The 26,646-nt window shown below is 37.5% G+C and overlaps 2 protein-coding genes across 24 annotated transcripts in view; one reads left to right on the top strand and one right to left on the bottom strand.

The window, feature by feature from the left end:
• ITGB3BP (integrin subunit beta 3 binding protein) overlaps positions 1-8,805 on the bottom strand; it is a 70,541-nt gene extending 61,736 nt beyond the window's left edge. For 6 of the 13 annotated variants that reach the window (XM_070486462.1, XM_014855350.3, XM_070486461.1 and 3 more), the window contains exon 1: positions 8,666-8,804. In XM_070486462.1, the coding sequence (XP_070342563.1) occupies positions 8,666-8,670 (5 nt within the window). In that variant the 5' untranslated portion in view covers positions 8,671-8,804. Of the gene's footprint in view, positions 1-73; positions 186-8,665 lie in introns of all 13 variants that reach the window. The other 7 variants (XM_070486460.1, XM_070486457.1, XM_070486451.1 and 4 more) reach the window with 4 other exon arrangements.
• A 129-nt stretch (positions 8,806-8,934) lies between these two features.
• EFCAB7 (EF-hand calcium binding domain 7) overlaps positions 8,935-26,646 on the top strand; it is a 37,715-nt gene continuing 20,003 nt past the window's right edge. For 2 of the 11 annotated variants that reach the window (XM_014855346.3, XM_070486444.1), the window contains exons 1-7: positions 9,021-9,139; positions 10,228-10,415; positions 13,374-13,585; positions 14,223-14,309; positions 14,869-15,064; positions 15,509-15,630; positions 24,490-24,631. In XM_014855346.3, the coding sequence (XP_014710832.1) occupies positions 10,229-10,415; positions 13,374-13,585; positions 14,223-14,309; positions 14,869-15,064; positions 15,509-15,630; positions 24,490-24,631 (946 nt within the window). In that variant the 5' untranslated portion in view covers positions 9,021-9,139; position 10,228. Of the gene's footprint in view, positions 9,245-10,227; positions 10,416-13,373; positions 13,586-14,222; positions 14,310-14,868; positions 15,065-15,508; positions 15,631-24,489; positions 24,632-26,646 lie in introns of all 11 variants that reach the window. The other 9 variants (XR_011494781.1, XM_070486446.1, XM_070486443.1 and 6 more) reach the window with 6 other exon arrangements.

Raw genomic sequence — 26,646 nt, forward strand, 5'->3', positions numbered from 1 at the left:
CCAAAGTTTTCTATCTAAGAAAAATAACCATAAAAAAAATTAACCTAGACAGAGAAATGATAGTGCCACTAACCTTATAATGTATACAGAGAAGCAAGTTCAAAAGGGAAGATGATTAGCCTAATGAAACCAGAAGCAGCATTTATCTAATTCTTCTGTTTTCCCAGTTGCAAGACGGCATCTGCCTTATAGGACCAAAGAGAAGACAGAGAAAACTATAATTATTGAGAACTTAGTTCACGATAGTTAATCTCCAAATCCTCTCAAAACATTTTAAGTAGTATTTCATACATACTAAAGACTATATGATGGAGTGACATCATCACAGCAGAGTGAGCTCTCCCTGTAAACTCTCCCCTCCAAGATACAACAAAAAGGACATTCATATTCTAAAAAGAGGACATCCACACAACACAAAAGATGTCTGAGAGACCCACACAGCCATACGTCAGAAGGTGGAGGTGCTGGAGTCCCCCTGAGGAAGTGGAAGGAAGTAAGAGAAATCTTTTCTTCCTCCTAAAAGGCAGAGACCCAGGGAATGAGTGCAGCTCTGAGTGGAAAGGGGGGAGGGGGTGGTGCTCCACAGGAACACCATCACTCTCCATGGTCCCTCACAGCGCTGGGGAAAGCACCATGCAGAGGTGACTAGCTATCGTGGGGGTGTCTCCATCAAGCCAACACCCCAGGAGAGCCGATAGTGATGGCAGAGTGAGAAGCGCCTGGGATCACGCAGAAAGAAAGCACCCCTCCCCTCTGTCTGACACTCCAGTACAGAAAGTACAGAAAAGAACAGGCTAGGAGCTGATTTGCGGATCACAGCAGGCTCAGAATATGCAGCTCTTGATCCCCACTCAGTGGCAGCAAGTGGAAGTGGTGATCAAATACTACCACTATGCAGAAGCACAAAGCCACACCACCTAGCAGTATGAAAACATATATGAAACCTCCAGACCAGAAGGAAAATGACAAGTATCCAGAAATCCATGCTGAAGGCACAGAAATCTATAATCTAAATGACAGACAACTGAAAATATCTATCATAAAATAATTCAATGGGTTACAAGAAAATGTAGATAGACAGTTCAATGAATTCAGGAGCTTCTTCACAAAAGAGATCGAAACTATAAAGAACCAATCAGAAATATTGGAGACGAAAAAAACACAATGGATGAGATAAAGAATATGGATTCCCTGAACAACAGAGCTGATATTATGGAGGAACAAATCTGCAATATTGAGGACAGAAATATAGAAATGCTTCAGATGGAGGAGGAGAGAGAACTAAGACTAAAAAGAAATTCTCCGAGAAATATCTGACTCAATTAGGAAATGCAACATAAGGATTATAGGTATTCTAGAGGAAGAAGAGAAGGAGAATGGAACAGAAATCTTGTTCAAAGAAATAGCAGTGGAGAACTTCCCAAACCTGGGGAAGGAGCTGGAAATGCAACTGAAAGAAGCCAACAGATCTCCTAAGTATATCAATGTAAAAAGACCTACTGCAAGGCATATAGTAGTGAAGCTGGCAAAAGTCAATGACAATGAAAAATATTAAGGGCAGCAAGGCAGAAGAAAATAACTTACAAAGGAACCAGTATCAGGCTTTCAACGGATTTCTCAACAGAAACCTTACAGGCTAGGAGAGAATGGAATGATATATTCAAAACTCTGAAAGACAAAAACTTGCAGCCAAGAACACTCTATCTAGTGAAAATATCCTTCAGATATGATGGAGAAATGAAAACTTTCCCAGATAAAACAAAAGCTAAGGGAGTTTATGACCATAAGACCTACGCTCCAACCCCCCAAGAAATCCTCAAGGCACTTATACCTGAAAAAAAAAGGAGTTAAACAGGAGTAAGAAGATAAATAGAAAAAATCAGAAATTTGTAGCTATCCCATCAGAACAGGTTAGCAAATACTAAAGTATAACATTAAAAATAAAGGTAAAGAAAACACCAAAAATAAATATGATCTTGTCATTTTAAGCACAAATTCACAGCACAATACAGAATAAGATGTGACAAAAACAACTCAGGAAGGGAAGACAAAAGGGATGGAATTGGCTTAGTCTAAGGAAATAAGAGGTTACCAGAAAAAGGATTATTTCATCTACGAGACTTTTTCATACAAACCTCATTGTAACCACTAAACAAATAAACAGAACAGAGACACAAATAATAAATAAAGAGAAAAATAAGAAAACCAGCATAGGAAAATACCTAACTGAATTGGTATTCTGAAATACACGGGACAAGAAACAAAGAAAATGCAGAAGATTACAAAAATGAGCAATAAATGGCAGCATTAAGCCCTTATATATCAACAATCACTCTAGATGTAAATGGATTGAATTCTCCAGTCAAAAGACACAGAGTGGCTGGATGGATTAAAAAACAAGACCCAACAGTATGCTGCCTCCGAGAAACACATCTCAGCTCCAGTGACAAACATGGGCTCAGAGTGAAGGCATGGAAGACAATACTCCAAGCTAATGGCAAACAAGAGAAAGCAGGTGTTGCCATATTTATATCAGATAAAGTAGACTTCAAGACATATCAGGTAAAGAGAGACAGAGAGAGAAGTATATAATGATAAAAAGGGACACTCCACCAAGAAGACATAATGCTTAGAAACATCTATGCGCCCAACACAGAAGCAACAAAGCACATAAAGCAACTATTAACAAACCTGAAGGAAATATTAACAACACAATAATATTAAGAGACCTCAACACCCCACTCACATCAACAAATAGATCATCCAGACAGAAAGTCAACAAAGAAACAGCAGAATTAAATGAAAAACTAGATGAGATGGACTTGACAGATACATATAGAACACTCCATCCAAAAACAGCCAAGTACACATTCTTCTCAAGTGTGAATGGAACACTCTCAAGGATCGAACATGTGTTGGAAAACAACGCAAGCTTCAATAAATTTAAGATTAAAATCATATCAAGCATCTTTTCCAATCATAATCCAATGAAACTAGAAATCAACTACAAGATAAAAGCTGGGAAAGCGACAAAGATGTGGAGACTAAACAACACGCTACTGAACAACCAAGTGGTCACTGAGGAAATTAAAGGAGAAATCAAAAAATATCTGGAGACAAATGAGAAGGAAAACATACCACACCAACTCATACGGAATGCAGCAAAAGCGGTCCTAAGAAGGAAATTCATCACAATACCAGCTCATCTTAACAAACAAGAAAAATCTCAAATAACCAATCTCAAACTACACCTAACAGAATTAGAAAAAGAAGAACAAACAAAGCCCAAAGTCAGCAGAAGGAGGGAAGTAATAAAAATCAGAGCACAAATAAATGAAATTGAAACAAAAAAGGACAGTAGAAAGGATCAATGAAACAAGGAGCTGGTACTTTGAGAAGAGAAACAAAATTGACAAACTCTTAGCCAGACTCACAGAGAAAAAAAGAGAGAAAGCTCAAATAAATAAAATCAGAAATGAAAGAGGGGAAATTACAATGGATACCACAGAAATACAAAAGATCATAAGAGAATACTATGAAAAACTATATGCCAACAAATTGGACAATCAAGAAGAAACAGATAAATTCTTAGACTCTTACAACCTCCCAAAGCTGAAACAAGAAGAAATAGATAATCTGAATAGACACATCATGAGTAAAGAGATTGAAAGAGTAATCAAAAACCTTTCCAAAAATAAAAGTCCAAGACCAGATGGCTTCCCTAAGAATTCTACCAAACATTCAGAGACGATTTAATACCTATCCTTCTCAAACTATTCCAAAAAATTAGGGATGACAGAATACTTCCAAACACATTCTAAGAGGTGAACATCACCCTGATACTAACACCAGAGAGGGACAACACAAAAAGGAAAACTACAGGCCAATATCACTGATGAACAGAGATGCAAAAATCCTCAACAAAATATTGGCAACCAGAATACAACAATATATCAGAAAGATCACATACCAAGATCAAGTGGGATCTATACCACGGACACAGGGATGGTTCAACATCCACAAATCAATGTGATACATCACATTAACAAAATGAGGAATAAAAACGACATGATCATCTCAATAGACACAGAGAAAAACATTTGACAAGATCCAACATCCATTTATGATAAAAATTCTTAACAAAATGGGAATAGAAGGAAAATACCTCACCATAATAAAGGCCATATATGACAAACTCACAGCCAATGTCATACTCAATAGGGAAAAACTGAAAGCCATCCCTCTGAGACAGCAACAAGACAAGGGTGCCCACTCTCACTACTCTTATTCAACATAGTACAGGAGGTTTTGGCCAGAGCAACTAGGCAAGAAAAAGAATAAAATGAATTCAAATAGGAAATGAAGAAGTGACACTCTCACCGTTTGCAGATGACATGATTTTATATATAGCAAACCCTAAAGAATCCATCAGAAAACTATTAGAAATAATTAACAACTACGGGAAAGTTGCAGGGTACAAAATCAACTTACAAAAATCAGTTGCATTTCTATACTCTAATAACAAACTAACAGAAAGAGAACTCAAGAATACAAATCCCATTTACAACTGCAACAAAAAAGAATAAAATATCTAGGAAAAAATTTAGCCAAGGAAGTGAAAGACCTATACAATGAAAACTATAAGACATTACTGAAAGGAATTGATGATGACACAAAGAAATGGAAGGATATTCCATGCTCATAGGTTAGAAGAATAAACACAGTTCAAACGTCCATAATACCCAAAGCAATCTACAGATTCAACGCAATCCCAATCAGAATCCCAATGACATTCTTCATGGAAAGAGAACAAAGAATCCTAAAATTCATGTGGTGCAACAAAAGACACCAAATAGCTAAAGCAATCCTGAGAAAAAAGAACAAAGCTGGAAACATCACAATCCCTGAATTGAAAATATATTACAAAGCTACAGTAATCAAAACAGCATGGTACTGGCAGAAAAACAGACACAAAGATCAATGGAACAGAACCGAAAGCCCAGAAATAAAACTACACATCTATGGTCAGCTAATCTTCGGCAAAAGTGCTAAGAACATACAATGGAGAAAGGAAAGTCTCTTCAATAAGTGGTGTTGGGAAAACTGGACAGCCACATGAAAAGAATGAAGGTAGACCATTATCTTTCACCATACACAATAATAAACTCAAAATGGATCAAAGACTTGAAGGTAAGACCTGAAACCATAAAACTTATGGAAGAAAATATACATAGCACATTCTTTGACATCGGTCTTAAAAGGATCTTTTCGAATACTATGTCTTCTCAGACAAGGGAAACGAAAGAAAAAATAAACAAGTGGGACTTCATCAGATTAAAGAGCTTCTGCAAGGCAAAGGAAACCAGGAACAAAACAAAAAGACAACCCACCAATTGGGAGAACATATTTGCAAAATATATATCCAACAAGGAGTTAATCTCCATAATATACAAAGAACTCACACAACTCAACAACAAAAAACCAAACAACTCAATCAAAAAACGGGCAGAGGATACAAACAGATATTTCTCCAAAGAAGATATACAGATGGGCAACAGGCACATGAAAAGATGCTCAACATCACTAATCAGCAGGGACACGCAAATCAAAACAATGACGTTATCACCTTACACCTGTTAGAATGGCTATAATCACCAGGACAAAAAATAAATGCTGGAGAGATTGTGGAGAAAAGGGAACCCTCAGACATTGCTGGTGGGAATGCAAACTGGTGCAGCCACTATGGAAAACAGTATGGAGATTTCTCAAAAAACTAAAAATAGAAATACCATATGACCCAGATATCTCACTACTGGGTATTTATCCAAAGAACTTGAAGTCAACAATTCAAAGAGACTTATGTACCCCTATGTTCACTGCAGCTCTATTCACAACAGCCAAGACGAGGAAGCAAGCCCTGTGCCCATCGACTGATGATTGGATTAAGAAGATGTGGTATATATATACAATGGAATACTACTCAGCCATAAAAAAAAAAGAAAATTGTCCCATTTGCAACAACACGGATGAACCTTGAGAGTACTATGCTGAGCGAAATAAGCCAGACAGAGAAAGACCAACTCCATCTGATTTCACTCACTTGTGGAAGATAAACAAACACACGGACAAAGAGAACAGTTCAGTGGTTACCGAAGGAAGAGGGTTTGGGGGTGGACACAAAGGGTGAAGGGGCACACTTATATGGTGACTGACAAATAATAACGTACAACTGAAATTTCACAATGTTATAAACTATTATGACCTTAATTTAAAAAATCTAAAAAAAGAATCTATGTAAGATGAGCAAGTTATGAACCTTAATAAGAAAATGATAAGAAAATAAACACTTATAAGCTCACCACACAATTTATGAAGTAGATTATTACCAATATGGGTATGGACACCTCTATACTTCTTCTCTATTCCGTCTGCTTTTCCAGAAAGGTAACCCTTAAACTGAATTTTCTATTTATCATTTCCCTGCTTTTTTCCTTAATAACATTATCACAAGCACACACATAATCCTAAATGTCTATTTTTGCTTGTTCTTCAAGAGCTTTACAAAGATAATATACTATATGTATCTTCTACAAATTGGTTCATCCATCCAGCATGTTTTATGATTCACCCATCCACTCTATTGTCATTGGACATTTGCTCTTTCCTATTTATTTTAGGAATTCTACTTAATTCTATTTAGGATTCTACTTATTCTTTTAGGCCAAGTATATTTCCACAATTACTCATTACATTTTTTTCCTGTCAAGGTTCAAAGAAATTAGAAAGGATAGAGTTCACACAACCCCACTTAGTCCTGCAAGTGCCCACCAAAATGCCACCATCTCAACATTACTTAAAAACTGTACCACCTTCACACGTAACTTTGCCAACATGACTTTTTGCACCACCATTTGCGACTTTACGGTTTAACCACATTGAAAAATAACAGCTTACTAACAACGATGGAGAACCTCTACTAAAATGCTATTATGCTTTATGCATTATTTAACCATTAATTTGGTCTTAAATCACTTTGCCGAAATATATAAACTCGGTGAAGCTGCGATACAGTTGGCCCTCCACAGCCACAGGTTCTGCATCCCGAATCAAAAGGCCTGTGATGGCTGCGTCCGTGCTGAACACGTACAAACTTTTTTCTCTTGTCATTATTTCCTGAACAATACAGTCTAACGACTATTTACATAGCATTTACATTGTATTAGCTCTCAGAAGTAATCTAGCGATGATTTAAAGTATACAGAAGATGTGCATAGGTTATATGCAAACACTACACCATTTTAAGGGACTTGAGCGTCTGCAGATTTTGGTCTGGCAAGGGTTCTGGAACCCATTACCTGCCGAAACAAGAGACGACTGTATATTTGGGATGTCAACTTCAAGGTCACGTATTTGTCGTCAGAATATATTTACTACAGATTCTCCTAACATAACATGTACCTGTTAACATGTTAAGAAAACAGTTGCCTAAAAGTTCCACTTGAATAGTTTTTTGGTTTCCCACTACCTATTACAGAACAGGAACATAGTTCAGGAAGTACTACCACGTTAAGCAAATACACACCAGTTTCCAGTGAATTCCTACTTAGCAGGGATTTTCCTACATTACCCTTGCAGCTTTGTGTATGTGCTAACCGGGTTATTTTTCTAGCGCAACAGAAGGGAGCCAAGTCTTTTTCCTTAATTCCAGGGGAAGGAAAATCTCTTCAATAATCCGTAACTTTTAAGGGTATAAGTGAAACTCTTCTATTTATTGATACCTGTGTGTAGCAGATCATCTTAGGCGCTAAGTTTCCTTATCTGGAAAGTGGAGATAACAGCAGCCCCTACTTCCTAAGTTTCTTTTTTAAGATTCAACAAGAAAATGGAGGTAAACTGCTAAACAGTACTCAAACCACCGTTAAAGATTCAACAAATGCAGGTTATTATTTCTGCGCATCTGTCCACTTTCAAGTCAATTCCTATTTGATACAAATATCTACCCCGTTGTGTTACTTTGCATTTTGCTCAAACCTGAAAATAAGGGAGGAATAAGTTACTCTAGGAGTGCACAGGAAGGGGTACCCAAGCCAGACCGGGGAAAAGGGGCAGCCAGAGTATCTCGCATGTTGGATATTATCCCTCCTCCCCCCCCCCAAAAAAGAGTGGTTTACTGAACTTAAAAAAAAGTTTCTAGAGGGCAGCCACAAGTAAGAACGTCGAAGCCCAGAGCTGCCAAGTGACTTGCCAACGGTGGACAGCTCTTCACCGAACTGGCCACGCTTCCCGCTCTGAGAGCCTGAATCCAGGTCTCCCGACCCCAGGCCCTGAGTCCCCCCAGTCTATAGGGACGCACCACACCCATCTGGGCACCCACGGGCTCTACCAAGTTATAGGGCGAGGGTTTCGTCTCCTCTGCCCCATTCTCGGTGTGGCCAACACATCTGAAATTACGTCAGGCTGAACACATCACTAAACACGGCGCCCAGAGACAGCGTCCGTCCACAGCCGCGAAGACCCGCGGGCCACAGGGAGGCCCGGGAGGAGGAGGGAGGAGGCGCGGCGGGAGGCGCAGCGGGTGGAGCGCGAGGCGGGCGCAACCGACCCGTCCGGGGGCCTCGGAGGCCGGAGGCGAGGGCGCGCGGCCCCACGACGGCGTGATACCTACGGCATGTCAGCACCAGGTTAGCCGCACCAGGTTAGCCCCACCGGGGCGGCACTGCCGGAGCCGCCTCTTCCAAGATACGACCGGCCCAGGGCGCCGCCGGGCCCAAAAAGCGCGGGCGCCCGACGCGGCGTCACCTCAAGGCGGCCCCCCGGAAACAGCCGCCCCGCGACGCGGGCTCCGACGGTCCGCGGGGAAGCGGGCAGGGGTGGTCTACGCCCGCGACGCCAGCGAGGTCCCGCCGGGGCAGCCCAGGACTTCCTCTCACGACTTCGGCGGGAACAGCCCCAGAGAAGAGCACAGAACCGTCTAGGGCCTCTCCGGGTCTCCCCTCCCTACATTTCCAGCCGGACCGCTTGGGGCGGTGCTCCGCCTTGTACTTCCGGCGGCGGCGAGGCACAGTTGCCATGGTAACTGGAGGCGGGCGAGGCAGGCGGCGGCAGAGGCGAGGGGCAGGCGGGCTGGTGCGGGACGCAGGCAGGTAGCGCGCGGCGCCCCGGCTGTGTGCTGCTCGTGTCCGGGGTCCCCGGATGGAGCGGTGAACGCCGCCACGCAGGGGTGTGCCCCGCCATGGCCCTGAGGGTCTGTGTCCTGCGCGCGGCCGGCGTCTCGGGCCCGTTCGCGCGCGTGCTCCGGCCCCGGCCCGGCCTCGGCGGCGCTCAGCGGGGGTCCGGCCCGGCACGCGAGGGAGGGCCGGCAGGGCGCCCGTGGCCCCGGCGCGCGCACGCAGGCGGGAGCGGCGTCCCCGAGGCGCTGCCCTCGCCGCGCCCCGGGCCGCTGACCGCCCGGCCCCGGCCCCTCGCCGTCCGCGTCCGGGCCGGACGGAAAGGCCTGGCCGCCTCGGCGGGCCGAATCGGGATGTCGGGCGGCTGCTTGAGCTCCGAGCGGAGGCGCCGGGCCACCCCAGCACGTTCTCGTTAGGAAATCTCGCGAAATGCTAAAAACGGGGCTGCTTAAAAATCAGTCGTTTAAAATGTGGGCTCTGTCAATGAGGTGTTAGCGAAGTCACCTGGTCGACCCTGCCGTGCAGGTGGATGCCAGCTGCCAATCACCTTATGTCCAAATTCTCATTATTGTGGCGTTGCACTCTACCTACAGTTTATTTAGTCCTTATTGTGTACCAGACACTGATGTGTATGCTTCACATGTATTAGCTTGTTTGATGCTTTTGTAGTTATGTTACATCTTTGTTTTGGCTTTGTTCTATTGGCTCTTTCATATGTATATGCATATATATGTATATTTCAAAATACATATATTTAGAAATCCTAAATACATTTCTAAATATTTATATAATAGAATATATAATATTATATATTCTGTATGTAACTATATAGAATAGAATATATCTCTAATATATATATTTAGAAATCGAGTGCAGAAGGCTTATCCTAGTTTAACATATGATAATACAACGTTATAATGTTCGTCTTTTTTTACACTTACAAAAACTTTGTCTTGATTGCCCCCACCCGCCCCCCCCCCCAATTTGAAAGGCGAGATTCCGTTTGCATTTTAGGGGGTTAACATTGCCTAAAACAAATTTTAAAATTATCTTCTGATAGAATGGCCATCAGTCCAGGAAGTGACGCAGCTTTCTCCAGTCAGAAATCAACGCTCTCAGAGAGTCCTCGATCAAAGAGATTCCCACTAACTGAAGAGGAGATATTTTATATGAATTGTAGAGCTGCCTACCTAACTGTTTTCAAAAGCAGCTTAGAAAACATTATTTCTAAAGATCAGCTTTACTTAGGTAAAACTTTTTTTAACATTTAATTTTTTTGCCTTATTTGTTGAAAGTTAAGAGATCAGAAAGACTGGAATTAGAGTTACGTTGTGAAATCATTTCAATTTCTTCGTGAAGCTTGAGCAACGGGACTACATTATGCTATTGTGCCATTTTATATAGTTACATATTCTAGGAGCTTCAGCACAAAACTTTCAATGTTTTTACAGACTACGTTAATATTTTTATAGCTTCCATCAGTTACTTGCTTAAAATTTTTTTTTCTGATTCTCATTTTGGTATTTTAAGATTTATAATAGAATTAAAACACTTTGGGCATCTGAATCACTACTCTGAATTTGACCTGTACTGGGGAAAATGTAAAGGATGTATAAAAATGGATTGAATGATTATAAAAGAGAAGTATTAGGAAATAAGTAAAATTCTAAAAGAGAAATAACAGTTCCTCTTGGTTTTTTTTTTTTTTTGGTTTTTGTTGGGAGGAGGGTTGGTCTTTTTTTTTGCTTCTCTCCGTTAGCATATCTTGTATTCCTCTGGTTGCAAATATCCCCCAAATCAATGAATTTGGTCCTTGCCAGGTGTATCTAATGACTTGGAGGTCTTTAGCCTCAAAAGGTGAACCGCAATACCAGGTAACACTGAGTGGTCATGTCAGTTTCCTTGAGGCTACTAGCTTTGTGAGTAGAGAATTATTTTGCCAACTTTAGAGCAGTTTCTTTAAATAAAAAAATCTGACATTTAGATTTAGCTGTAGAGTTCCTTTTTTTTTTTTTTCCAACTTACAAATAATACAGGTATTATAGACTCATGTCAAAGCTTAAAGTAAACCCTGGCAAAAGATTAGTATCTTGGTGTAAAACTTTAAACGTCAGTTACATAATGTTTTTACTGTTATTAGACTTAAATCATAGGCTCCAACTAATTCTGTAACTAGAGATTAAAGTTAGGTTAGTAGGTTACTAAGTTATACCTACTTTTTAGACAAGAATGTCTGCTTACTGAGTACATGTTTTGACATAATTAATTTTATTGAGAAAATTCTGTAATTAACAATACATTTAAAAAATATTTTGTTATTAAAGATAGCAACAAGTGTATGCTGAGCTGCCACTTGTGGGAAAGAGTTACACGCTTGTTTCCCAAAGCTAGACAGAAAATACCATTTTCTTTCACATGGGCTTCAAATCACAACTTCGTTTATGTCCTACTCCCAGCTTTTAGAGGATGGAGGTTGGCTGGGGACGGCATCCTAAAACACGTTTGCCTTTTCCCTGGTTCTCTTGATAGATGAATTAAGGAATTGTCCGTTTATGCCCTAGGCAAAATGCTTACTTATCTTTTATTCCTAGGGTGGCATGGCAGTCAGGGCTTTTCTCTACATCCAGAATAAACCTGTGGAAATAGGAAAAGAGTCATGTTATCTCCAGTGCTACCAATTTCCACAAAGGCTTTCTAGGTGAATGGAAAATTCACCAGGCCTACAACTTTTTCTTAGCTCTGAAAGTCACCTCTAGATGATTATCTTGTTCCTGTGCCAAAGTTCATCTAGGTATGATACTCTGGTGTAAGCTGAAGGGTGGGAACATTTCTCTTAGTCTATGGACTTCTAATATGTTGTTAAACATAAACCACGACCACAGGTAGCAATTTTACACTTCAGGTGTAGACTTCCTATTTAGATTATAAAATTTCTTAGGAACCAAGAAGTTTGTATCTCTGAAAAAAAAATCACCCTGTATTATGCTGTCCACAATGAATGTTCAATAAAATGACTCAGAAATGTCTGTATTTATTACCCTGATCTGATTTCTATCTCCTTGAGCATATTTCTTTAGTTATTGTTTTATATATATTAATCCTTATTACGTTAAATTATAGAATATCCAGATTATCACTTTTTAATGCTTACTGACAATGCAGAGATATTGTGAAATCTCACCTAAAAAAGTTGGAAGTATCAAATATAAAGTTTTATAATAGAAGTTGCTAGCACAATTCAGGACAGTTATACCTTTAAAAATTCTGTTACTCCCTCCTGTAGTTCTAGGAAACTTATCACTGGTTCATTTTAGATAGTGCTAAATCTTAATATGCAGAGATTTGTTTATTTGCAAATTACCAAGTTATTCCTATTCAATTGTACAGAATATCCATAAGTGTTTAATAAAACCGTTATATCAGTGTGATAGGACGTATGCAAACATATGAAGCCCTTCTCATGTCGTAATTCTTTGCTTTTCGTGCCTGTAAGGTCATGGCTTTTATAATAGGCATTTCTTATGAATAACTGGCTATAGGACTATTTTTAAATGTTTTGGTTAAAAAGAATAATTTGACCATTGCATTTCTATAGTAGTCTTCTCTCAAAGTATGTTGACCTTCCTGATTTTTAGCGGGATTATAACTTAAAGCAGATACTTTTTATGCATATATTTGACATTTGACACATGATTAATGTTCTTGAAACTCTAGTGTCTAGCAATGATGAACATTTTAGATATTATGGCTTGATAGTAATATTCTCAAACTAACAATCTCCTCATTAAGAGATTTGTTGAGCCAGAAAAAGTAATAGTTTATACTTTTTGTGGTTATTCTTATGTCCGCAAACAGTTAAGAGGATAGTTATTTTTAATCTTTTCTTTTTCTCCAAGCACTCTTATGAAGTAAATCAGGTATTATCAGTTAATTAAACTATGTAGATTGAGAAACAACTGTCAGAATAGGAAAAATCTATTTAATTCTGATATTAATAAATCAAGAATCTTTAGCTGATAACAGATATTTTTCATTTTTGAAAGTCAGGCATACGTTAATATCACTAGGTTATCCACACCAAAGGTAATGTATTGGTATATGTGAACTTTTGTATAATATTGTAATATATAATGATTTAAAGAAAAAATACACTTAAATTCCAATATAGATGTTACTATAACAAATAATACTTGTTTTATTGGGCAGCTCTTCAGCATGCAGGAAGAAATCCATCCCAAAAGACCATTAATAAGTATTGGACTCCTCAAACTGCCAAACTGAATTTTGATGATTTTTGTATAATTTTAAGGAAGGAGAAACCTACTTCAAAAGCAGAACTGCTAAAATCATTTAAGCAATTAGATGTAAATGATGATGGCTCTATTTTACACACTGACCTTTATAAACTTCTAACAAAGGTAAGATCTGTAAAACAGATATGCATATCTATAATATGCATATTTTGCAAAACAACTTAGAATCTAGCTTTGACCACCAAAGTCTACATTAAAAATAAGTGTTTCACTGGCAGGTGAAATGAATCATATGTATGTTGTTTATAAAGTGCTTAAGGATCCTTCTGGATGAAAGGTGCTTTGTAAATAAAAGATAAAGTATAAAATTGAGCCCATGTTGCAATCCCCTTGTGCTCCTTTGCAATTCTTTCCTTCTGAGAACTCTGTAAATCAGTGATAGGTTCATATGTGATAAGTAAAAGATAAACAGCATCAATAGGCTTAGGAATCCAGTCTGCGTCTTGGTACAATGTGAGAAAGTATCATTACTCTAAATTCAATAGTAGTTATTACTGGATCTGTGATACATGTTGTTGAAATTTAGTAAACTGAAATTCAGCACACTTTAACAAAATTTAATAAAATTGTGAAATTTTATTTTGTATAACAGTTTCATTCTTGCTTGACATAATACTCATTCTGAGATTTATAATGAAACCATATATTCAAACTTGTGAAAAAGATTAAAATGGATTTCCACTCTCCTCATGCATAACAAAGTGATAGACATGTTGCTTTAAAATAAATCTTGTTTTTTCAGAGAGGTGAGAAGATGACTAGAGAAGAAGTAAATGCCATAGTAAATTTGGCTGATGTAAATGCTGATGGCAAGTTTGACTACATCAAGGTGCGTAGGCTCATATTGATGTAAATTGGCTTACTGTGTAGGAGAAGTATTTTTAAAGGGGTATATCTTTTTAATATTGGTAATGACATACTTATATATTGTGTACTAATTATACTTGAAGTTTAATTTCTCCAGTCCCACAGTTGTAATCTGAGGACTATATTAAAAGTAATACAACCAAGTTAAAATACATACATGTACACACACACAAACAGAGACTCTCTGCAGAAATATGCTGTTTCTGGGGTGGAAGAATCGTAAAAATTATTTAGAACAAATGCAATTCTACACATCTTGTAAAAAAACATAAATCACCTCTCTTTGTGTGACATTTTATTTTCACTCGGAGTGTGACCTCCTCCTTGACTCGTGGTTACATTTCACTAGGTCACTTGAGGGTGGTCAATCTGATTCAAGAAAATAAAATGAGTAGCCTAGTTCAAGAGAAAATATATTCCATCCACAGTCTACCACTTGCCTACTAATGTGCATTTGTCTTCCCCTCCCAAATATGTGATTGAGTGTTTTACCCACTGGACTACTTTTTTATTTCCTGTAGTTTTGTAAGTTATATCTGACAACCAACGAGCAATGTCTCAAAACTGCTCTAGAAAAACTGGAAGTTGACAGTAAACTGAAGCGTCAACATTTTGGAAGCCACATCGAAGCGTCCCCTGAAAGGGAACCGTCACCAGTACCCAAACCATCGCCTAGAATCATGAGAAGAAGTGACGAGGACACGTTCACAAATAAAGGTATTTACTTTTGACACTCAGGGTTTCTTGATCAAGAATGGAGGGACGTATTCAGATCAGTTTTTCCTTTCATACTGCCTTGTCAGTGATAAAACAAATGAGAAGCCTACTTTTGTCAGCTACCCTTTCTAGACTCTCTTAGCTGTAAAAATCTATTGAAGTAAAATTTTATTATGGAGCTTGACTTGGCTATGCTCATTTTATTTTATTAAAACTAAAATTTCAGGCTAAGAGGTAACATATTGAAATAAAGAATCCTATTAGTAGCCCATAAATTAGGGACCGTTAAAGCCCAATAAAGATAAAACTTCTGACTTTATTTCAATAAGAAGAACAAAGAGAACGAAATAAATACACAGACTTTTTATACTACACTGTGTTTAGAAACAAATCTCCTTGACAACTTTTCCTAATGTGAGACCAAATAACTATTACTTGTTACAGGTGACACCAGGAGTTCCTTCCTGGCAACAACTAGAAAGTTCAAAACATCTGTCTCCTTCACAGTTACAATGGGTGCTAATAGTAACCGAAACTCGAAGTTAACTGAGCCAAACTCAGTAAAGGTATAGTATTTTAAATTAATAGATACAACTTTTTCTGAAAAAATTTGGCATTAAACTTAACAACTACGTAGCATTTAGAGAGAACCAGTAAAGTTTGTGAAATAATTGAGGTTTTTCTGTGTGTTGCAGCACTTCTACCCTATAAGCCAGTTCTAATACTTTTGAAGTACGAATGACAAATAAGAATATTATTAAAAAGTCTTCAGTTTGAAAATGATGGCTCTTCAATTTCCAGACTTGATGAATAGATTATCTAATTAGGTGCTTTGCCAAGCAATTTTTTTGTTTTGTTTAACAAACACTTTCCATAGGTGTTTCTTATAAATAAAGCATTCATTCAATATCCGTTCCTATGAGAGAAAGATAACAAAGACACTTTGCTAAGTCAATATTTTTAGAGTGTTAATATTGATCTTCTTCCTTTGTTTTCCCTTTCTAGACTCAACCTTTACTAGTTTTCTTTCAACAGAAAATAATAGCTAGAGAAATATAAAACATTAACTGGAAACTGCTAGGGTACATTAAAAATGTGTGCCTGGAGACCTCTGTGGAAGGGGGAGAGATGGTTATGACCGCACACTGTAACCGCTGTTAGAAAATGGAACTGATTGTTCTCAAGAGCTACATTTTTGTTTCAAATAACAACTCTGTATTTGTTATTGAACTCTGAAGTCCCTTATATCTTTAAATTGCTAGACAGTGACATTTGTTCTATATTAAAATTTTAAAACATTATCTCCAAGGAATTTTGTTCAGACTGTTTAGGAATCTATGCACCCTAAGCAATTTGGTGTGCATGTCCACCATGTTCACACGCAATATTTAGTGTTCCAACAATATTATTTTCTGCCAATGGAAGCCTTTTGTATTTTTTTAATAAATTTCATAGATTTTTTATATTGAATTTCATAACAACTCTGAGAAGTACTTGGTTGTGAATATAGTTATTATGTAATTTGTTTTCATTGAAATTGACAGAATAAGTTACTAAGAGGTTTGTTAAGTTAGTTTTCTTCAAGTACTTTAAATCTATTTTAAACAAGTTTTGGTATCTCGATTTCATGTGGAATGAACATGTATGGGATTGGAACAGAGACGAAGGCTCTTTCAGAAATTAGAAAATTGTTGTGATGGGGTCTGATAAGCCAGATTTTAAACCATGAATCCACACGGTTGGTAAAGGGCCTGAATTACTGGAGGAAAATAAGACCCTTACAGGGACTGTACATGTATTTCTTTCCATAGACCATATGTAGGTGCTGAATCACTATTCTGTTTTTAATCCTGAATTCTCTCCGTTTGCTTAGGTTTTGTAATGTGCAAGGAGCATTAGGAGTTTTTCTTGAGAGGGGAATTGCTTCAATGGCTTCCCCTCAATCATGCCTAGAATTAGAGAAAGCCCCAAAACATGAGTCGCAAACTCCAGAGACGCACTATTTCCTCTATCCAGACTTCTAATTAAAATATGCCTACATATAGTTTTACATATATATGTGTTGTGTAACATATATGTTATTCAACATGTATACGAATATGGTGTGCAACATATATGTTATATATATGTCTATATTTATGACAATACAAATATAAACATTTTAAACTTGAAATGGTTGTCTAACTTAATTTTTGTGAAGGTTCCAAATAATAATTTTGTTACAAAAATTTCTCTATTTTCAAAATGTTGATCATTTCAACTTGTCAATTAGGTGGCAATCCAAATCAATTTTTCATTTATAAATTATATATTTAACCTTTTGTTTTTAAGTACTTACAGTTTATAATTCTTTAATAACAAAAAGTTCAGTAACTATCTACTTACCTGCTTGTCTTAATGAAAAGCAAATAGCTCTCTAGTAAGTATGTGATGTGAGATAGCTTTAGAAAACACAACAGTGATGATGATGATGTATAGATTCCTCCTCTGACTAAGTCTTTGGCAGATCTACTGCTTAATAATTCTACCTCGCCTTAACTTTAATAATAATACAGAATTGTGTGTTAAATCATGTTCCCTACAGTGTTCCAAGAAAAATGTAACTCTACTGATATGTTTAAGTTTGTGGTGTTTTTTTTTTTTGTTTGAGGAAGGTTGTCCCTAAGCTAACATCTGTTACCAATCTTCCTCTTTTCACTTGAGGAAGATTGTCGCTGACCTAACGTCTGTGCTAGTCTTCCTCTATTTTGTGTGTGGGACGCGGCCACAGCATGGCTTGACGAGCGGTATGTAGGTCCGCACCCAGGATCCGAACCTGCGAACCCTGGGCCGCCGAAGTGGAGCACACAAACCTAACCATTACGTCACCGGGTTGGCCCCTGTTTAAGTTTTTTGATAGGTAGAATTTTCAACCTGACTATTTTTAATGAAAATAAAATAAATATAATGAAAACAAGTAAAATTTGTATGTGACAAATAAATGAATTAACAGTTCTTTTTCCTTTTATGTGAATTTACCTGAATTGGTAGAATATAGCACCACCTTATGCCATATATAAGAATTACAAGCTACTCTTTTATTTCTGCTTTATATTGTCAAAAGATTAATCATACATGGAATTTCTTACTCTCTCATTCTAAAAATTTTCTTAAAGCTCAGCCTTCTTCCATTTTTCTCATAATACTCAAATTGTCAACTTAATCTATAATCCTTTCAAACTGATTTATTTGAATGAGCCAGCCAATTTGTCAGTACTTTTTTCTTTTAATTCGTAACTTTTTAGTCTAGGTCCTAGAGAAGAAGCTTTGTGTAATTGAAAGCCTGTTTGTTTTAAAGGAAATTTAGGTTGAATAAGCGTTGTGTGTTTCACACAATAGCAGACCTTAAAAATTTGAATGCTTCCTTTTAAACAGGAGAGCTACAAATTCTCCTAGGAATGTTAGTTTTCAGAATAGTCTGACAATTACACTGAAGTTTGGTTGATATAAGTAATGCGGCATTAATTTTACTTCTGTTTTGTAAGAGCTCCTGTCCTGCTGTTGTCCAGCCTTGGTAACGTGCATTGTGCTGTGCAGCTTATGTAAGAGCTCCCGTCCTGCTGTTGTCCAGCCTTGGTAACGTGCATTGTGCTGTGCAAGTTTTGTCTGAGCTCCCTTCCTGCTGTTGTCCAGCCTTGGTAACGTGCATTGTGCTGTGCAGGTTTGTCTGAGCTCCCGTCCTGCTGTTGTCCAGCCTTGGTAAAGTGCAATGTGCTGTACAGGTTAGTTGCCTTTCTAGACAAACTTATAAACTCCTTTCTCTCTGCAACTTTTCTAGAATTAGAAAGAATTAGAATAGAAAGACCTCTATTAACTCTCTCCCCAGCTAAATTTTGTAAAGGTGTCTCCTGCCAGCCCTGGCACTGCCCCCAGAAATACTGTAAGCACCTTGAAAAATTTTTCCATCTTCGAGTTTCCCAAATGCCACAAATTATGTTCACTAACAGTGTACCAGGCAAAGTGCATTATTTTTTAATTTCATTTAAACATTTTTTTAACTGAGGGACGGGGGCTGCTACACCCATGATTATAACACAAATTTAAGGAATTTCCAGCTGCTAAAATCTGAAGTTTTTTTAGTATGAAAACCAGAAAATTATGCTTATCTTAATACTTCAATATATGGATAATTCCAAATGATAATGCTTTATCATATTTTTGTTATAATAACTTCTTAAACCTGAAGTTTCTTTAAATACTAACTTTTAAAAAATTCATGGCAGGGGCCGGCCTGGTTGTGTAGTGGTTAAGTTTGCACACTTGCTTCAGTGGCCTGGGGTTCACAGGTTCAGATCCTGGGCACCGACCTACACACTGTTCATCAAGCCATGCTGAGGTAGCATCTCACATACAAAATAGAGGAAGATTGGCATGGATGTTAGCTCAGAGCCAATCTCCCTCACCAAAAAAAATAAAAATCATGGCAGATATTTAAGTGTGAAAAAGAGCAGAATTTTGAATATAGCTGGTAGTTTGGAGAGAAAGTAAGGAGACCTAGGTTTCAGCTGTGGCTCTGCAATCAACGAGAATTGTGACTTAAGCATATCACTTTACTTCTCAGACATTCATCAATCAAAAGAGAAGTCTGGGCTGGATTACTTTTTAGATTTTTTTTTTTTAAGATTCTATTTTTTCCTTTTTCTCCCCAAAGCCCCCCAGTACATAGTTGTGTATTTTTGGTTGTGGGTCCTTCTAGTTGTGGCATGTGGGACACTGCCTCGGTATGGCTCGATGTGCGGTGCCATGTCCGCATCCAGGGTTTGAACTGGTGAAACCCTGGGCAGCCGAAGCGGAGTGTGCGAACCTAACCAACCGCTCAGCCACAGGGCTGGCCCCGCTTTTTAGATTTCTTCTACCTACTACCTAATAGTCTGTAATTCTAAACTAGTATCCCTTACCGTTCCAGATGGGTAAATGTAAAAAATATATTCATGAAATATATTAGGCGAAATTCTATATGATAATGCTATAGTCAAAACTGATTGAGAGGAACGTATTCTAGATGTTTTATACTAGGTGTCAGAATCTTAGTTCAAACTGTCTGAAAGGGTAACTGATCTATACACCATCTATCTTTCCTTTCTCCTCTGTAGCAGTTGTCTTCCAAGGTCGTGTTGATTATATTAAATAAGGCCAGTTGGCTTTGGGGGGATGTCAGCCTGTGTTGTTAGTCCATAATAGATTCCCATCCGGGAGATTTACAGGGAGGCTAATTGACGGTCTGTCCATACTCTTGCTCATCGTTAATAGCGGAACTTGAACTTCTGGCTCAAGCCCAAGTTTAAAGCTCATTGTTATAAGAATCTTGAGTTTAGTACCCGGAGTATATTTTCTTTTGGAAACATGATCTAATGGTAAAAGCATTCATCTGAAAGTCTTAGACTCTAGACCTAATATTTCTACAAACTCCTTGTAGAACTCTGCACCCGTAGAGCCTCTGGGTACCTCAATTTCTCTGTTTTTTAAAATGACTAATTTATATCTACCCCATATTGTCTCATAGGGATTTTGTTAAAATATATATAGTGACTTGTTTCTGTCATGGGCAATATATTTATGAAGATGAATTCCAGTAATTTAAGGTCACATTTTAATTCCTCAGAATTAGAAGTACCCGTATCTTTTATACCCCAAAGGGGTGACAGTGCGTGTGCTTAATGACTGACTGTAAGTTTGAGTAATAGTTCACAATAATGGTAATTTCTTAAAATTCAGTTTAAGGAGAAAGCGCCAAAGAAAAGATGAATATAAAAATGGAAAACTTACATAAGTTGAAAAATAACCAAAACTGAAATAAAAGGAAATGCATCAAAGCTTACAAAGGGTGGTTAATATCTAAAATAGTCAAAAGAGTTTACTAAAATAAGTAAGAAAAATACCAAGTCTGCAACAGAGCTATGAGAGTAGGGGATGAATAGGCAGGTCACACAAAGGAGACAGAAGTAGTAAACACGTGGGGGAATGTTCAACCTTGCTAGTAATCAGAGAAATTTAAATTAACAGAAAATCCATTACAATACCATATAGAAAAATATATAGAATAGTATACTGAATATTTTCTGTACCCACATCTTGCTCCAGAAATTACTCCCCACCACCACCCAGGTTTTTAATTATAACACTATTAAGTTGTGTAATGGTAAAATTGTTATACACCAATGGGAGTGCTGTAAAATTAGCATCACTGTTTTACAAAGCAATGTGTGAACACATGTCGTTAGCCTTAAAAATATGTGTACTTTTTGCCTAGAAGTTCTTCTGAAGGATATTATGCATCAGAAGAAAAACATTTAGACAAAATAGTATTCGTTTTGGCATCATCTATACTGATGAGAAATTGGAAATGACCTAAATGTCCAACATTTTAGAAATATTTAAGTAAGTAATCGTATACCAACTCAGTGAATAATTATAGAACCAGTTAAATTGAAAATTTGAGTATTGCTTAGCAAAATCTTTTTCTTATTGTGGTAAAACTTATATAACACAAAATTTACCATTTTAACTATTTTTAAGTGTACAGTTTTGTGGCATTAAATACATTCACATTGCTGTGCAGCTATCACCACCATCCATCTCCAGAACTTTTTCATCATCCCCAGCTGAAACTGTACCCATTAAACAACGGCTCCCCATGCTTCCCTCCCCTCAGCTCCTGGCAGCCATCCTTCTACTGTCTGTCTCTGGATTTAACTACTCTAGGGACTGTGTATAGTGGAATCATACAATATTTGTCCTTCGGTATCTGGCTTATTTCACTTAGCCTAATGTCCTTAAGGTTCATCCATACACAGCATGTGTCAGAATTTCCTTCCTCTGTAATGCTGAGTAATATCCCATTCTGTATATATACCACATTTTGTTTATCCCTTCATCCGTCAGTGGACGTGTGGATTCTTTCCACCGATGAAGATGGGTGTACAAATACCTATATGAGTCTCGGCTTTCAGTCGTTTTGGGTGTATACTCAGAAGTGGAATTACTAGGTCATACGGTAATTCTATGTTTAATTTTTGGGGGAACTTCCAAACTGTTTTCCACAGTCGCTTTACTGTTTTACATTCCTACCAGCAATGCACAAGGGTTCTAATTTCTCCATATCCTTGTCAGCACTTACTATTTTCTGTTTTTCTGATTATAGCCATCCTAGTGGATATGAAGAGGTATCTCGTGGTTCTAATTTGCATTTCCCTAATGATGTCATGCTGAGCGTCTTTTCCTGTGCCTGTTGGTTATCTGTGTGTCTTCTTTGGAGAAATGTCTATTCAAGTCCTATGATCATTTTTTAATTGGGTTTTTTTGTTTTTTTGCTGTTGAGTTTTAGAAATTTTTAACATTCTGGATATTAATCTATTTTCAGATATGTGATTTGCAAATATTTTCTCCCATTCTGTGGGTTGCCTTTTCATTGTTAATAGTGCTTTTTGATACACAAAGGTTTTTAATTTTGATGTAGTCCATTTTTTCTGTATATTCTTTTGTTGCCTGTACTTTTGATGTCATATATAAGAAATCATTGCCATAGCCAATGTCGTGAAGCTTTTCCCCTATGTTTTCTTCTCAGAGTTTTATAGTTTTAGAACTTAGATTTAGGTCTTCCATCCACTTTGTGTTAATCTTTATGTATGGTGAAGGTAAGCATCCAAATTAATTATTTTGCATATGGATATCCATTTTTCTTGGCTCTATTTATTGAAAAGACTTTCCGCCATTGAATGGTTTTGTTACCCTTGTTGAAAATTATTTAACCATATGTGTCGGAGTTTATTGCTGGGCTATCTAATGTGTTCCTTTGGTCTCTGCCTTTATGCTAGTACTGCACTGTTCTCATCACAGCAGCTTTGTAGTCAGTGCTGAAATCAGGAAGTGTGGTCCCCCGACTTTGTTCTTCTTTTTCAATAGCAAAATGTTTTGGATGTAACATTAAATGGATATAACATTTAATAAATATAACATTTATGACATGAAATAGTGTTAATTAGAATGTAAGAAATAGATTTTTATATAAGGCCAGTATTAGGAAGGATTATATAAAAACCAAACTAGGGTGTGGAACTATGGGGATTTTTTTCCTATTTTTAAATTTCTAATTTTAAATGTATTTTAATGTGGTGAAAATGATATAAAATATGAAGATAATTATGATTTATATAATAGAAAAATGATGTGTAAGTACATGTTAGGATAATTTAGCCTGTAAAATGAGCGAGAAATCAATCTCAGTGTGAATTATGTTTGTCCTTGCCTTTTCAGTGCCGTAGTATATCCTTCTATAATAGATTAATAATATTTTTATATTACTATATTATTGTTGTTATACAGCTAATGCACACCTTTTCAGTGATTATCTTAATATTATTAAAGCCTTGACCTTATTATCTAAATATACTTACAGATAATTTTTAAAAATCATCCGTTAAAGTCACTTCAAAACCTCATTAATATTCTATTTTTAGAAGTCATTAGAACAGAAATATGTCTTACGTTATAGGTAGGCAAGCCAACTAATGGTAGAGTGAAAAGGTTTTTGCACACATCTATGGTAATGGCACAATTTCTCATACCTTCAATAAAAAATCCTTTCCTTTCTGCATAAGGTGCCATCTTCAAGTTTTACTTAATTTTAGTTATGAGATCCCATACAGACATAGGAGTTTGGACTAGGAGAAGCCATTTGGCTAGACTAAGAGATGGTGGAACAATCTTACAGAAAGGTCTTCTTCAAAACTGATGTTTATCAGCATTTTGCTATAGCTGTGAAACTTGTTCAGTGTTCACTTAGTTACCTAGACTTGAGACACTTAATTGGTTGTCACTTAATCTTTTAAATATGAAGTCCTATCACTTTTCCTTTCAACACGTCAGTTTTAGAGGTCCTTACCTCCTCATTCTCGCTGTGCTCCAAGAGCTAATCGCACCTGATTATTGCAGCAGCTCGTTTATTGTTTCAATGCTTCTCCCTCTGTCAGGAACTTTATTTTTCTTATTTCTTCTCTTCTTTTCCTCACTTTTCATTATCTAAATGCTGCTGATCCTTCAAGCTACAGTTCATGGATTGCCTTCTCAGTTTATATCGATGCCCCACGTCAGTCAGACAATAAGCACTTACTGAGCACCTGCCACGTGCCAGGCACTATTTTAGGAACTGGAATTATAATATTATTTTGCATATATAATTCTTCTTTTGTCCTAACCATAGCCTACTGTCAATTAGAATCGAATCGTGTCATGCCTGTTTTTACCTCTTGATGACGTTGCAAATTCCTGGAGGGCAGTGGCTCTACTTGACATTTCCTTTATGTACTCCTCAAGTTTCTTCTCGTTGCTATACATGCTGGGAAGATTTAATAAATACTGTTTGAAGAAAATTGTTTTCTTCATTTCAGGAGTGGCAGTGTGTACAATCAAAAGGTTGCTTTTTCTTGGAAGAAGATGGTGAAATCGTGAGTCATCAATACAGGATGCAGATAGCTCAGAGATGCATGGTTTATCTAACAATTAAGCCCTTAAACCTGAGTCAAGCTGAAGGCAAGTTCAAATTTTCTGTATATTTTTAAAAATATCACTTTATGCCCTCTTTGAAAATACTTATGTAAGTATTTGGTAGTCCTAGTTAGCGAAGAAAATAATCTGCCTAAGAAACATATGGTTACATTTAAAGAAAGAAAGAGTTAATTTATACATTGACTGTGTTATTGCATTATGCAAGGCAAGTAAATTGCTGTTTGTATGTGTTTAAAACATGTTTTATTTTAATTCATTTAAAAACAAGAACAAAATGTTACATGATTTCCTCATGACTTAGAATTAATTTCTTACTTGCTAATTTATGGTTAGCTTTTTCCATTTATCAATTTTTAAAATTAATATGTTTAAGAGAAGTTCTATAGGAGCATAATTTGGGACAATATGAACTGCAAGTAGTTTTGAATACCTTCAAAGTTCTATCCTTGCTAATAATCTTTGCATTCATGGTAATATTCTTTTTTTGTACACATATCCTAGATAAAAGTTAATAATTTCCTAGTGTCTAAAATGGTTATTATGCAATTTTTAATTAGTAAGAGTGTCTATAAGTGTGCTTTCCCTAGATATCCTTTTAATGGTGATTGTTCTAAATATCATCTTTTTCTTTTATTGTGTTTACATATAAACATTTTCTTACTAGAGGATTCTTCCCCACTCTCATTCTTTTTCCCTCCTTAAAGTGAAATTCTGAAAGTTATCCCTGTATTATCTTGTAGGATACTTAAAACATTTGGTAGTTAACTCTTTTAAATGACAATTTTTCAGATTAAGTTTTCAAAATAGGCCTGGAAATTCAATGTAGTTGTTAATTCTCCATATTCTTACAAAGATGATTCCTTTATTCATTGATTTATCAAATATTTATTGAGGGTCTTCTATATCAAGTATCATTCAGGTGCTTAAGATACATCAGAGGACAAAAAAGGCAAAAATGCCTGCCCTTATGAACTTAACAAACCAAACGATAAATAGACAATAAATAATAAACATAATAAACAGTAAATGACGTTTTATGTTAGAAGGTGATAAGTGCTGTGGGAAAAACAGAAGGAAAGGGCGTTGTGAATGCTGAGGGAATATGAGTTGCCCTTGAAATGGAGTGTTAATGTGTGCTTCATTAGGAAGTTGACATTTGAGCAAAGACTTTGAAAAATATGTATTAATTATCAACTGCTACATACCACACTACCCCAAAACTCAATGGCTTAAAACAAACATTTGTTTACTCATGAGTAGATCTGCTGGACGGTTCTTTTGATCTGAGCCAGGCTTGGCTTTTCTGTAGGGCTCGCTCATGCGTGCATCTGTGGTCAGCTGCGGGTTCGCTGGTGGCTGGCTTTCCTGCTCTTGGCGGGGCGCTCTCCTCTGTATAGGGTCTCAGCCAAGACAGCCTGACTTTGCCTCATGTAATCTCTATCCTCTAGTAAGTTAGCCTGGACTCACTTTCATGGTCAACCGGGACCTGAGAGAGAATGCAGAACACCATAGGAACTCCGGAGCTCAGAATGGCCACGTTACTTCTCTTACGTTCTCCTGTTCACAGCAGGTCACATGGCAAGGCCAAATTTATAAGGTAGAGAAATAGACTTGATCTCTTGGTGGAAGAACTGCAAAGTTGCATTGCAAAGCACTGTGGATACAGAGAGGGATAGCCACATTTGCTGTCTTTCCTAGAAAGCAGGGAGTAAGCTTTGTGGGTGTGGAGTGGTGGAAGGGGTAGGTGAAGAGTGGAGGAGGGGCAGAGCGCTCCACGTCGAGGGGACGCTCCCTTCAGGGCCCTGAGGTGGGTGTGCCTGGTGTTCGAGGAGCAGCAAAGTGGCTAGCGTGGCTGGAATGAAGTCCGTGAGAAGGGATAGTAGATGGAGATGCAGGGGCGGGCAAGGACAAAATCAGGTGGTTTTATTTTTGCCATAATGAGGACTTGGGCTTTCACTCACAGAAATGAGACCTTAGGAGGTTTTTCCCATCGCTGCCATCAAAACTTTTTTCTTTATCTTTGATTTTCAACAGGTTGA

Source organism: Equus asinus, chromosome 16, assembly GCF_041296235.1.
Source record: "Equus asinus isolate D_3611 breed Donkey chromosome 16, EquAss-T2T_v2, whole genome shotgun sequence".
NCBI lineage: Eukaryota > Metazoa > Chordata > Mammalia > Perissodactyla > Equidae > Equus > Equus asinus.